The 12,250-nt window shown below is 40.6% G+C and overlaps 1 protein-coding gene across 1 annotated transcript in view; it reads left to right on the top strand.

Annotated features, from left to right (window-relative positions):
• HOOK3 (hook microtubule tethering protein 3) overlaps positions 1-11,541 on the top strand; it is a 253,534-nt gene extending 241,993 nt beyond the window's left edge. Inside the window, exon 23 of the mRNA XM_030194473.1 lies at positions 9,206-11,541. Within this exon, the coding sequence (XP_030050333.1) occupies positions 9,206-9,221 (16 nt within the window). The 3' untranslated portion in view covers positions 9,222-11,541. The remainder of the gene's footprint in view (positions 1-9,205) is intronic.
• Positions 11,542-12,250: the final 709 nt, after the last annotated feature.

Genomic DNA, 12,250 nt, shown 5'->3' with positions numbered 1-12,250 from the left:
CTTGTGTACTTTTACATGCTCCACACATAGGATGTTTTTTGGGGCAATTACAAGGTACATGTGCTCTTTATTAACTATGTGTAAAAAAAACAACAAGGCAGGCGATCCGTAAAATAAGCAAAGCAGATCAGTAGTAGGTACAGAGAAATCTTTTTTGTAGGATTGCAGCCTAATTAAACACCTGACACAGGCGGTGTTTAGCCCAAAGGGGTGGCGTCAGGGGCTATGCCGTGTCTTCATCACCAAATAGCTTAAATGGTGTATATTCTAGTTTCCACCATATTCAGTTGATGGCCAAATGACTATGGCACCATAGCAGGTAAAAAAAAACAAAACAACACAGTTACATTTTGAAAAGTTGAATCGCTCTCCAGGGAATGGCAGTGATTCTGAGGTGTGTGGTAACACACTGCCATCTTAAGCCATTTACATATATATATGTCTTGCCTTTGTAAAACAGGCCCCTTTTCACATGCCCAGACATAACAGTTTTCCTCATTTGAGATGCTTTTTTTTTTTTTGTTCCACCTCTTTTATATTCCACCTGGAAGAGCACACAAGATCCCCACTTTCCCATGCCTAACTATAAAACTCTGTTATATAATAGCCTAAAATGCTAGTTTGGCCTTTGCCCAAACATCTGGCCACCTAGATTGTCTCGTGTCGCTACCAGATGGACCCAAGCACGTGAGCTTTTGCTAGGATTTCTTACAAACTACCAGACAAATCCATCCTAGAGACACTCCTAAGTTATCTGTGTAACCTACCAGATTGTCCTGTCTGCCATCATAGTCTGCAAACGTGCTTTCTTCTTTTTCCACTAGGAATTCTAACATATTAATCACATTGTTATACATTTTGCCAGTTCCAGTACCCATTCTTGAATCAAAGTTCTGTGCTGTGAACACTTGAACATGTGGTGCTAGATCATGCTTATTTCATTCTTCACTTTTAGCAACTAGGTGCTTATTTAATCCCTTCTTATGCTCAGTTAACTGTTTTAGCTGGCACCACCCACCCCAGGAGGGCATTTCACATTTCTACTACCCTAAATAAATGTTTTCTGACTTTTCTCATCAGTGTACCTCCTAGACCCTTGTTCTAGAACTTCCTTTCCCTCAAAACAGGTTTTCTTCTTGTCCGTTAATACCTTTCAGGTATTTGAATTTCTGTATCCCATTTCTCTTCTTCGCTAGGGTATACATATTTAAATGTCTTAGTTTCATCTCAAGAGTTTCTAATGCAGAACCTGTATCATGCTGGTGTCCTCCTAAACTAGGGATTTTACTGTTGGACATGGTATGCAGCAAGCATTTTATTTGGTATCACGGAGAAAAAGATTTTAATTAGTACTATTTCTTTTCTTAATGGTGGTTTTTAGTTTCACAATTTGCCTTAATCTCTGTGTTTCTGAGCTTGATTGTGGTGTCAGGTCTAGTGCTTCTCTTCCTGATCCACAGGCCTGAGAAGCTAGGCAAACTGGCCCAGAATGCATTCTAGTAAACTTCTCTGGCAGTTAAATCCTGCAAAATTCAGGGGCCCTTTTACAAAGCGGCGGTAAGCCCAACGCGGGCTTACTGCTCGCTAAAATGGAAGTACTGCCGGGCTACTGCAGAAACCCAGTAGCACGCCCAGCCCCAGCACGCGACATTTCTGGCGCTACAAAAAATATTTTTATTTTTGTGGTGCTGGTGTGTACCCGGCAGTAATTGAGCAGTGCTTCGCACTTCCCGGTTACTGCCGGGTTAGCGCAGGAGCCCTTACTGCCACCTCAATGGGTGGTGGTAAGTGCCCCCCCCCCCTAAAATGGCCGCACGGCAAGTGCTTCACTTGCCACATGACCATTTCTTTAAAAAGAAAAAGAAAGACTTGTCTTTTACCCGCTGTGGTAAAAGGAGGGCCTCGGCGCATGCCAAAAACACACCAACACCAGCGCAGGCCCCCTTTTGCCGCAGCTTCATAAAAGGACCCCTCATTTTGTAATGCATGAAGTCCTGCATATGTCCCAGAGAAGCTCAAAATAGCAAACTTTGTGTAGTTTTCTAGATATTCTAAACAGGGGTTATGAAAATTAGAATGCTTAGTTCAGGAGTATTTGCTTTGCAGAAGTCTTGATATGCACACCATCATCACCCCTCCATCTCCCTCTCCCCAGAGCCCAAAACAGAGGGAAAACACATGTTTTAACAACTGACAGGTTACAATTATTACAGTAGCTCATCAAGGTTCTAATTCAAGTTAGATTACAGTGTTCCTAAGGGTGTGCAGCACCCCACAACTTGAGAAGCAAAAAGGAATATTTTATTAGGAAGTTTCTTTCTAATTTAGGAACTCAATTACTTTGTTATTAACCTGTCAATATCTTGCTGAGCTTGCCAAGTCACTGCACTTTCACAGTGGCTTCTTCCAGACATTTGGCATTATCTAACACTTGGAAGGCAAAACATCTCTTCCAAATGGTAACATTTAATACTGTTTTTGAGCATGCCAAAAGGAAAACATTTCTATTGGCTATTTTGAATCAACTTTAATCATATGTTGAAATAGCATTAAATGCATTTTTATCTAGCAATATTACCAAGATCATGTAGGCTTAAAAGTACACTGTGAAATAAGGTAATAAAATACTAATTTGTTTAGGAAATGTTACTTATAGTTAACATGAAAAAGTTTGGCACATAGCATGACATATCGGATCTTATGTACCATATCAAACCAGTCTCAGAACGGTTTACAGCATAGTAAAAGCAATCATCAAGCTAAAAGAGTACAAATACAAATAGCAGCTACAAACTACATAAAACATAATCTTGCAATGATAAAAAGCAAATTAAAAAAAAATCAAAGTACATATTTAGGAAAAGTGTTTAGCAAACAACCAATAAAGTAAAGCTGCAGTTTACTGTCTCACTTCAGTTTGGGCTGTAAAATGAGTCTTTCAAATACCATATAACTTAGTTCTCTCTAAAAACAGTATGTGACAATTGCTACTGGTCTTTATGACAACTTCTTGAGGCATGTCCTTATGGGACAATTCTGTAACTTGGTGTCAAGATGTAGGCAGCACAGTGGGTCACACGTAGGGCCAGTTCTTTAGCGGTTTCCGGGTATTCTTAAGCCATTATAGAATACTAGTGCAGTCATGTTGGCATGCCCCCGTTTACAACAGGTCAGTTGCTGTTGTAAGTTGTTGCCCCTAAGCACACTATGCAACATGTGCAACTGATTGATAGTATTTTAAAAGTTGTGTGCATTGTTTTACACGCCCATGGCTTCAGGGCCGGTCAAACCCAGTAAGCGGGGTAAGCACCGCAGGGGGCACCTGCCTTCAAGGGCGCCGCTGCGGTGCTGGGCCGCCATACCACGCCGCCCTTGGGGGTTTAAATCTTTTACCTCCGTCCCAGCGTCCGCATCATTTCAAAGCCCTGCCCATCTCTAGCCTTCCCTCCCTTCGTGAGTTCGTTCCCGCAGAGTCTCGCCTTATGACGTCATTTCCTCGAGGGCGGGACTCTGCGGGAACGAACTCACGAAGGGAGGGAAGGCTAGAGACGGGCAGGGCTTTGAAATGACGCGGCTGCTGGGACGGAGGTAAGTTTAAAAAAAGACTTAAACCATGCCGGGTGGCAAGAAGAAAAAGAGGGATGCTGGGGGGAGAAGAGGGCGGGCAGGTGGGCATAAATGGGAGGGGGATGGAGGTGAAGGAGAATCGCTGGACAGGGGCAGGGTGGGAGAAGAGAGAGGATATGGGGGGCGCCAGAGACCCTAGAACCGGCCCTGCATGGCTTACCCATACAGCGCCCCTGTGTTTATCCCCTCGCAGTTACTTGCATTTTGTGACTTCTGTTAGACCCCTGATGCAGGCAGTTTTGCCGAAACATGGACCGTATCTAGTCTGCTCAATAAATATTCAGTTGACACTCCCACTCTTGAAGGCTCCTTGTACTTCACTCTCTTGGGGTGCTTTGGATTCCCTCTGCTGCAGCTTCCGAGTCATGGGTGTTCCCAGCATTTAGGCACAAAGTTATAGAATGTTTCTATTCCCAGCTGACAGGCTTGAGCGTTTACATCTGCCTTAGGAGTCCTTTTACCAAGCTGCAGTAAAAAAAAAAAAAAAAACAGGCCCTGCACTAGCAATGGGGGCCATTTTTGCCACGCTCCAAGGTCCTTTTAACCGCAAGGGGTAAAAAGACTGAAAAACGAAATAGTTATGCGGTAAGATTTCACTTATCACATTGCCATGCGAGGGGAGTACTTCCCACCACCCACTGAGGTGGCGATGAGGGCTTCTGCACTAATCTGGCGGTAACCAGGTAGCACGCAACACTGCCCGTTTACCGCTGGGCTAGCACCTGCTGAAATATTATTAAAATACTTTCGCTAGCACCAGAAATTTCATGGTTGGGGTGGAACTACCACTAGCACCCGCATTGGTCCTGCGGTAGCTCCAGATTGATACGTGGTAAGCCCACGTTCGACTTACCGCCACTTTGTAAAGTGGCCCCTTTAGGCAAATGTAAATGCTGTCGCCTAAAATTAGATGCAAAAATGCCCTAAGCTACTATTCTATAAAGACTGTTCCATGTGGATCTTGTCACCAGGTTCCCCTTCCGGTGATAGGCTGGGGCTGCTCCTGCTTAGCTTTCCTGGCTTCACCATTGGCTAGAAGGCTCCAACCACCGTCTGGACCTTGCTCTGTACTCGCTGGCTCTGGCACCCTTTTCTGAATGGCAGTCACCCTTCAGTATTTTACGGCAAGCTCCAACAAAATGCACAACAACTGCAAGGCTTCCTATAATTTAGAGGTTTATTAGGTTTAATCCTTGATCACCTAGGGCACACCCTTATAGATTCCCCTTTTCTAACATAGGCCAGCTCACTTCCTTAGGAAGTCTTAAGTGTCCAGCTACTTCTGACGCTGCTTAAGTCCTCAGCAGTTTGTCAGTTCCACCAGATTTGCACCCTCCGTGCATTCTCTCTCACAGTCTCAAATCATTCAACAAGACAGTTTTTAATTTCACTTCTCCCCACCTCCCCTTCTTTCATAACGCTCCTTTTCCTCATAGGTAATACATCAGGCTAACATCCTCCACAGGCTTCTTCCCCACTGCATCAACCTTCTTTCCCCAGTTCTAAACAGTTTTGGTATTGTAGCAGACAGGAAACCTTTTACTTTACCCCCTTGGGTCTGTGCTAGAGCTGAAATCTCCATACACTCCTCCTCCAACCCCTCCACTGCCTCCATCTTATCATACTCCATAGCCTCCTCCCCACAGGGTTTCCACAGCTGCTCCTCATCACCCTGATCAGAGACCATTTCCCAATCATCCTCCCCACCCTCCAGCTCCTGCAAGTTTTGCCTAGGATGTGATGCATCCTGGGAATGGTAGTTCCTTCCCCTACTCAATATTCTGGCCGGTTTCTTAGCCACTAGGGGGCAAATCTCATGTATACTAGGAACCTGAGAGTGAACCTTTCTCTTCCTTAAGAATACCTCCTCCTTGAGCCCCTGACTCAGCCCTCTTTCAGTCGGATCTTTCCCAGACCCCTTACAATCTGCCTTTATAGAATTCACACTTTTGTGCCAGGAAGATGTGCTATCTTTGGGCACCATTTACTGAATCTACCTTTATATATCAATAAAATCAGTGCTTTATCTTTGCAAGTTTAACTCTGAAGATGAAGACATAAATTGTTTTGAATATTGACCTCATGATCTTGCAGCATATTTGTTTGAAGTACATTTCTCTAAGTACCAGAATTGTTTTTAGATTTATTAAGACTTGCTGTACCACCTTATTTGATTTATAGGCTGCAGCGGTTTACAAATACAAAATACGACAAGAAAAGAGCCAGTTAGGACAGAAAACACTCATAGAGATAACAGTTACCACAAAATCTTTAGGAGTTGATTAAATACAGAAGTATCCAGCCCTAATCCCAGCCTAGATAACCTAGTCCCCAAAAGCTAAAACAACAAAAACATGGATTTTCAGGACAGACATTTTAAAAGGTGATTCAGCACATAGAGAAGGAGACAAACGGTTCTATGATATTATGATTGAAAAAGAATACTGTGATAAAAAAATTATATAGATGCTCTAATATATTTCTATCACATGCAAAAACAGTGCTTCTTATCTGCAAAATGTGCTTTCATAATAGTCCTTTTCAGCATCACAAGGTTTTCCAGCAACTCTTTACTCTCCCTCCCCCCGACCTCATACACTGAGGCAATAGATGTACCAAGCAATCGGATCATGGGCTTAAACAGGAAAGATTGTTCCTTTTTGCTTGAATAAAGTGAAAAGCATACTCGCAATGATAAATTCCGGCATGTAGTGGCAATATACTCTTATGAATATCGTTGAGATTATATCTATTATAGAATACCAAACAACATATATTCAGTGTAATCAAAGCTATGTTTAAGAAAAGATAGGGTTGGTACAACATTGGCTTGGTTTTGCCCAAAGAGAAGTTTTTGAGATAGTGTCTGTGGATGTCTCTTCCCCCTCCTAGTATGACTTGCAATGGCTTGAGATAATGTCTAAGATTTTGGGGTTATGATTAGGGAGGGATGGAAGTTTTGTACTTGATGCTTGTGGTAATCAGTCAGAATGAAGTATGGGAAAAGAAATACACTATGGAGAGACGAAGAGCCAAGGCTTCTTGGAATGTGTTAATGTTTTTCTTGTTTACTGTTATGTAATATGTTGCTCTTTGCCCATTTCCTAAGTAAGAATTTTGAGTTAACAGTTAGCTAGGCCTTTTTAAGTACGCTTGCATTGTGTTGCACATTTAATTACAAAAACTGAATCAGCTATGGTAGATTCAACTTGCTATGCACCTTGTAAATATTATTATTTTTATTGTTGCTATTTAAGGAGTTCTAAAGCTGCACCTGAGTGCGTATATCAATGCAAACTAGTCTGTCTTAATTTTCTGGTGGTGTTGAACCCTTAGGTTTTCCCTGAATAATGTTGGTTTTTAAGATTAAAGGTTTTGTTAATAATTTTAAATATTATTTTGGTGAGGGGAGAAGGCAAGACTAGACAAGAAACATCAGTAACAATAGTGTTGCCACTTGCATACCTAATGAAATTCCTATTAGTTTGACCTTATTTGGTAATTCTTTCAAATGTTCTTTCGTCTTTATCCTTGTAAATGTATTGTGGGTTCATCACTTACTAGAGAATGACACGGGGACAAAGTTGGTCCCCGTCCCCCCTCCCCCACCCCACCCCACGCCACCCCATCCTTTCTGGCCATTTCCGTCCCTGCCCCTTTCCAATGGGCTCTGTCCTCATCTGCAGAAGCCTTGAACAATTATGATTTTATAATTAAATCTTTGTATTAAACTATATGCTGTGCAACTATTGTGTATAAATTACAAATAGAAAACAATAATAACAGCAAGCAGCTATAATAACTCTCCTCACCACTACCCTTGACCCTTCCAACCCCAACAATAACTGATTTCTACTACCCCAAGGAATCCCAATCCACCCTGTTAAAATGTCCAAGGGTACAAAATACAACCCGTTCTGTATGCCCTAGAGGGGAGAAATGTGCCCTATGAAGCACTGCTATGATTTGTTTAATCTGTGGATGAATACGAATCTCAGGATTCAGTCTAGCTCTCCTGTCTTCCACAGTCCTTCCTGCAGTAGAAGACGTCTTCTTAGAAAATGTGCTGGTAGCAGGTTGTACAGGATCCCCCATGCAAATTTTGCTAGCTGTGGCCAACATGTTTGCATGTTTTTCCAAAAAATCAAAATATTGTTGTCTGCATCACTCAAACATAAATAACTGTCCAGTTCATTAACAAGCTTCAAAGTAGAAAATGACACAGGGACAAAGTTTGTCCCCGTCCCCGTGGGCTCTGTCCCCATCCCTACCCTGTCCCCGTGGGATCTGTCCTTGTCCCGTTCCTGCAAGCTCTGTCCTTATCCCCATCCCCGTGGTTACTGCGGGTCCCCATCCCCATGTCATTCTCTATCACTTACCCCAGGAGAAGTGACATGCTATATAATATCGACTTAGTAAACAGAGCCTTATGTCACTAATAAGCCGTGCTGGAGGCACAACTAACTTTTTAGCACATTCTAACGCTAGAGACGCCCACAGGAATATATGGGTGTCTCAAGCATTAGTGATTGCTAAAGAGTTAGCTTACCTACGGCAAGGCTTAGTAAACAGGGCCTATAGTGTTTGTCTCTGAACCAATGTGTAATGATCATTCTCCCAACTGGAGAATTTCTTCTAAGGTGTCTTGCACCATTCACTTCCTTACAAACGGATTGGCTTCTTTGCTGTTCTTGTTTGTCTCATATTCAGCCTTCAAGAAATTGCTAGGAAATGAGACGAAGAATATACGTGAAGCGAACCATGCAACACAGTTTAGCAAGGGTTTATTCCCTTAAATTGCTTCAGTTTTTGTGCTGATGTTTTACCCATTGTGAACACTATAATGTAGTCTAATTTTGGAGTCAGTAAGACTTTCTGCGGTGCAAGAGTGGATTAGCAGCTTGTTAATTGTGCTACAGTAATCTTGAAATTGATGCATCACACTGGTGTTTTTATTCCTTCCCTTTTCAGTATTTATTTTTAAATGCAGGGTGTATTAGATATACAAGCTGAGTGTTTTTCTGTCCTGTAATCAAAATATGTAGTTTCCCTGCATTTTTAAGAAGGTGTACAATTCAGACATGCCCACTGTTATTCGATAAAGCCCATGAGGTGCTTTTATTTTATTTTATCTTTTTTTTTTAAACTTAATTTTACCTCCTAGCAGTCTTCCATTTGGGTGTGTGCAGATAGCAGAAATGAGACATGCCAAGCGTTGGGACTGGTTTTGTGGCACTACAGTATCCTATGTTTTGCTGCATGGTAGCATTCTGTAGTTAAGATTCTGGCTAACTTGCTATATCTAAAGAAAACTAACTGCTGATGTTTCATATTTGCTGTACTTTTCTTTCCTTGTTCAATTGAATCCCTTTATTTTACCTCTTCAGTTGAAAGGGAAGTGTTCAGACAAAGCTCAATACAAATCTTCACAGTTCAACCGATGAATTTTAAGTAACGTCAATATTACTTTTTTTTTTTTTTTAAAAGCTTTTAATACGTATCTGTTCTCAAAAGTCTTTAAGTTCCCCTCTGTTTGCTTTGCTTTTGTATTAACTGTTTCTTTATTTCTCGTTTGCAGTGATGTGATTGCATGAGCTGCTACAGCATGATTTCCCCAACAGGGACTCTCTGCTCGTTGCATGACTGTTACTTTTCTGTTCCAACTGTATAACCCAAACTAACAAGCTCTGAGCCTAACACTCAGGAGTCTGGTGTCCAAAAGGTCCGTTTGCAAAGAAACTCGCCAACGATGGTCATTTTTTTTAAACCTTGTCTTTACTATCACCCCATAAATGAGCTCTTCTCCCATTAACCTGCACAGAATCAAAGTTTAAAGGGCAGCATCCTGTTGATCGATCTGGAGTTCTTTTTAAGACTGAAGTTTACGCTCCCTAATTCTAATAGTATGAGTGTAAACATCTAAGGACAGCTGAAATTACAAAGGCGACCACTGTGTACTTTCTGTAGATTCATAATGGACTGAATAATGAAGGCTGGATGCTAATGAGTGAAGATGGGGTGGGTAACTTTTAAAACTTTGAAAATAGTAAAACATACTTGAACAAAGCAAGGTTTCTTTTTCCCTGGATTGGTTAATATGTAGGGTTTCTTTTTTTTTAATTATTTTATTTTATTTGAAGCCAAAAAACGCATGTAGGTCTAAAAGAGCCTCAGCACTGCAATTTTGTAGCAGGATTTTTAGAGCCCGGCAGTATGAATTATAAAGCTTAAAATATAATTATAATTACGTGTGACTCTCATTGAGCCATCTTGTAATCAGTTTGGCACATTGAGGGTGGGGGGAGGGGTGGTCCTTTACTAACCATTTTGTGAATTATTTACCTTAGGGCCAGTTGTATAAAATGTAATGGGCTGTGCAGCAACTGTTACTAAATGATCCCCTGAGTGAAAACTAAGGCCCTACGTCTGCAGAAGATTACCAGCCAGAAATATCTGCTAATAAATTATGCTAATACATGCTGCTGTACATTATATACTATGTATATGTAAAGTTATATTTTTTCCACCAGTAAACATTTTTTTTCTGTAACAAGCAAATCTGAATGATGCTGGAAAATGGCGTGAATGGAGTTAACTAATTTAGAGTACATAAGCCTGCCTTGAAATTGGTATATTGTGAATATTTTCACTTTAATAATGGTTATGTTTATTTTGCTTTCATTTATGTTATTTGTCCCCATTTAATAGTTCAGTGTAAAGCATTCCAAATTGTATCTCACTGCCTCTGCTTTTAAAACTAAAATGTCAAAATTTTCTAGCATACATGTTTGTAAGTCTGACTGCATTGTGCTGCCTAAATATAACTTGACGGCCACCTGTTACAAGTTTTAAAAAGTCAAATATCTATTCCACTTTTTTGTAGTATTTTATATATAAACGGTAAGGCCAGGTGACAACACATACGGAACAAGGAGTCTTGCATCCCTAAATATGTATAGTTTTATTGTAGAGATGTTACTGTACTTTCAGTGACTTTTTAAAATCCCAGTATTCCTTAAAAATAATGGAAACTCGAGGCAAACTGAATGATTGCTTATTACAGTGAACTTGAATTGGTCCCATTCCAGGATACCACCATATAGTCTTAAATATATAATTTAGATTCCTTGAAAGGTTTAGGATGTATTGTTGAAGGGCTGTAAAAGTAAATGTAAAAATTGGGACTGCTAGCCATCATGTCTTCCACCCACAGCTGGTTAAATCCAATGGTAGCTCTGCATCATTGGTACCCTATAGTTGTTTTCACTGGTCTTAAGCATTCTGAAAGTGCCTCCAGATAACTGCACCATTTTTTCATGTCCAGCTCTGCAGGTTTCTAACGAGATATTTGTTCTGCTCAAGAAGCCAGCAGTTTGCTTGGACAACCTATTTTAGGTCAATAAGCAGAGGAATGTCAACTGTTTTTATTGGAATATAATAGATCTATCATCTGCCTTTTGTAACAGGGCACAAGAGCTCTCAATGTATATCTCAGCGTCTCGTTCATAGGATATTTTCCGATGTTAGCACAGAAGTGCCAGGAAGTTTTCCATTAGACAAAATTGCTGTTTAAAGCAAGGGGATATTTTTTATCTATTTTATTTCCTCAATAACAGATTTGTGACCTCCTTAAACTGAGGTTTGATGAATGAGAGCAAAGCATGTAACATCACTTTTAAGCAGCTGTACAAAAATCAAGTTTTAAAGTGTTGAAAATGTTTTTCTACTCTGCCCATGAATTGAGCTATCCCGTTACATGATTTTGTTGTTGGTATACATATTTGTATATAGGACAAATAGGATAATGGTCATCATTTTGACGCTGACTGTACTTTTCCATTCAGATAAAATAATGCTTCCAACTTGGCAAGAAAGTGTACAGTTAAGTTGTAAATAAAGGCTTGTATAAAAGTATGTTTTATGTGTTTTATAACAAAGTGCATATGCAAATATTAAGAGCCTTGTAATAATGAGGAGGGAATTGGGGCCAGTGATCCTCCTTACACTCACCCTTGTGTGGATATCCTTCTCCCATATTGGAGGATAACTTAGTGGTGGAATACCAACTTACACCAGACAACATTGTTAGCAAGCTCTGTTCATTTATTGTTCTCATATAAAAGCTGAAATACATAAGATGCCAAGTGGCAGGTGAAGTTTAATGTGGACAAATGCAAAGTGATGCACATTGAAAAATATAATCCGAATCATAGTTACCTGATGCTAGGGTCCACCTTGGGAGTCAGCACTCAAGAAAAAGAACTAGTGTCGTTGTAGATAATATGCTGAAATCTGCTCAGTGTGTGGTGGCGGCCAAAAAAGCAAACAGGATGCTAGGATTTATTAGGTGAATAAGACCAAAAATACAATAGTGCCTCTATCGCTCTATTTTGTGACCACACCTTGAGTATTGTGTTCCGTTCTGGTCGCCGTATCTCAAAAAAGATATAGGGGAATTAGAAAAGTTTCAAAGAAGAGCAGCAAAATGATAAAGGGGATGGAATGCCTCTCGTATGAGGAAAGGCTAAAGAGGTTAAGGATATTCAGCTTGGAAAAAAGACAGATGAGGGGAGATATGATTGAGGTCTACAGAATCCTGAGTGGTATAGAATGAGAGAAGTAA

Source organism: Microcaecilia unicolor, chromosome 2 (assembly GCF_901765095.1).
Source record: "Microcaecilia unicolor chromosome 2, aMicUni1.1, whole genome shotgun sequence".
Classification (NCBI taxonomy): Eukaryota; Metazoa; Chordata; class Amphibia; order Gymnophiona; family Siphonopidae; genus Microcaecilia; species Microcaecilia unicolor.
Note: the sequence above shows the minus strand (reverse complement) of the source record. Positions and strands in the feature narration are given on the sequence as shown.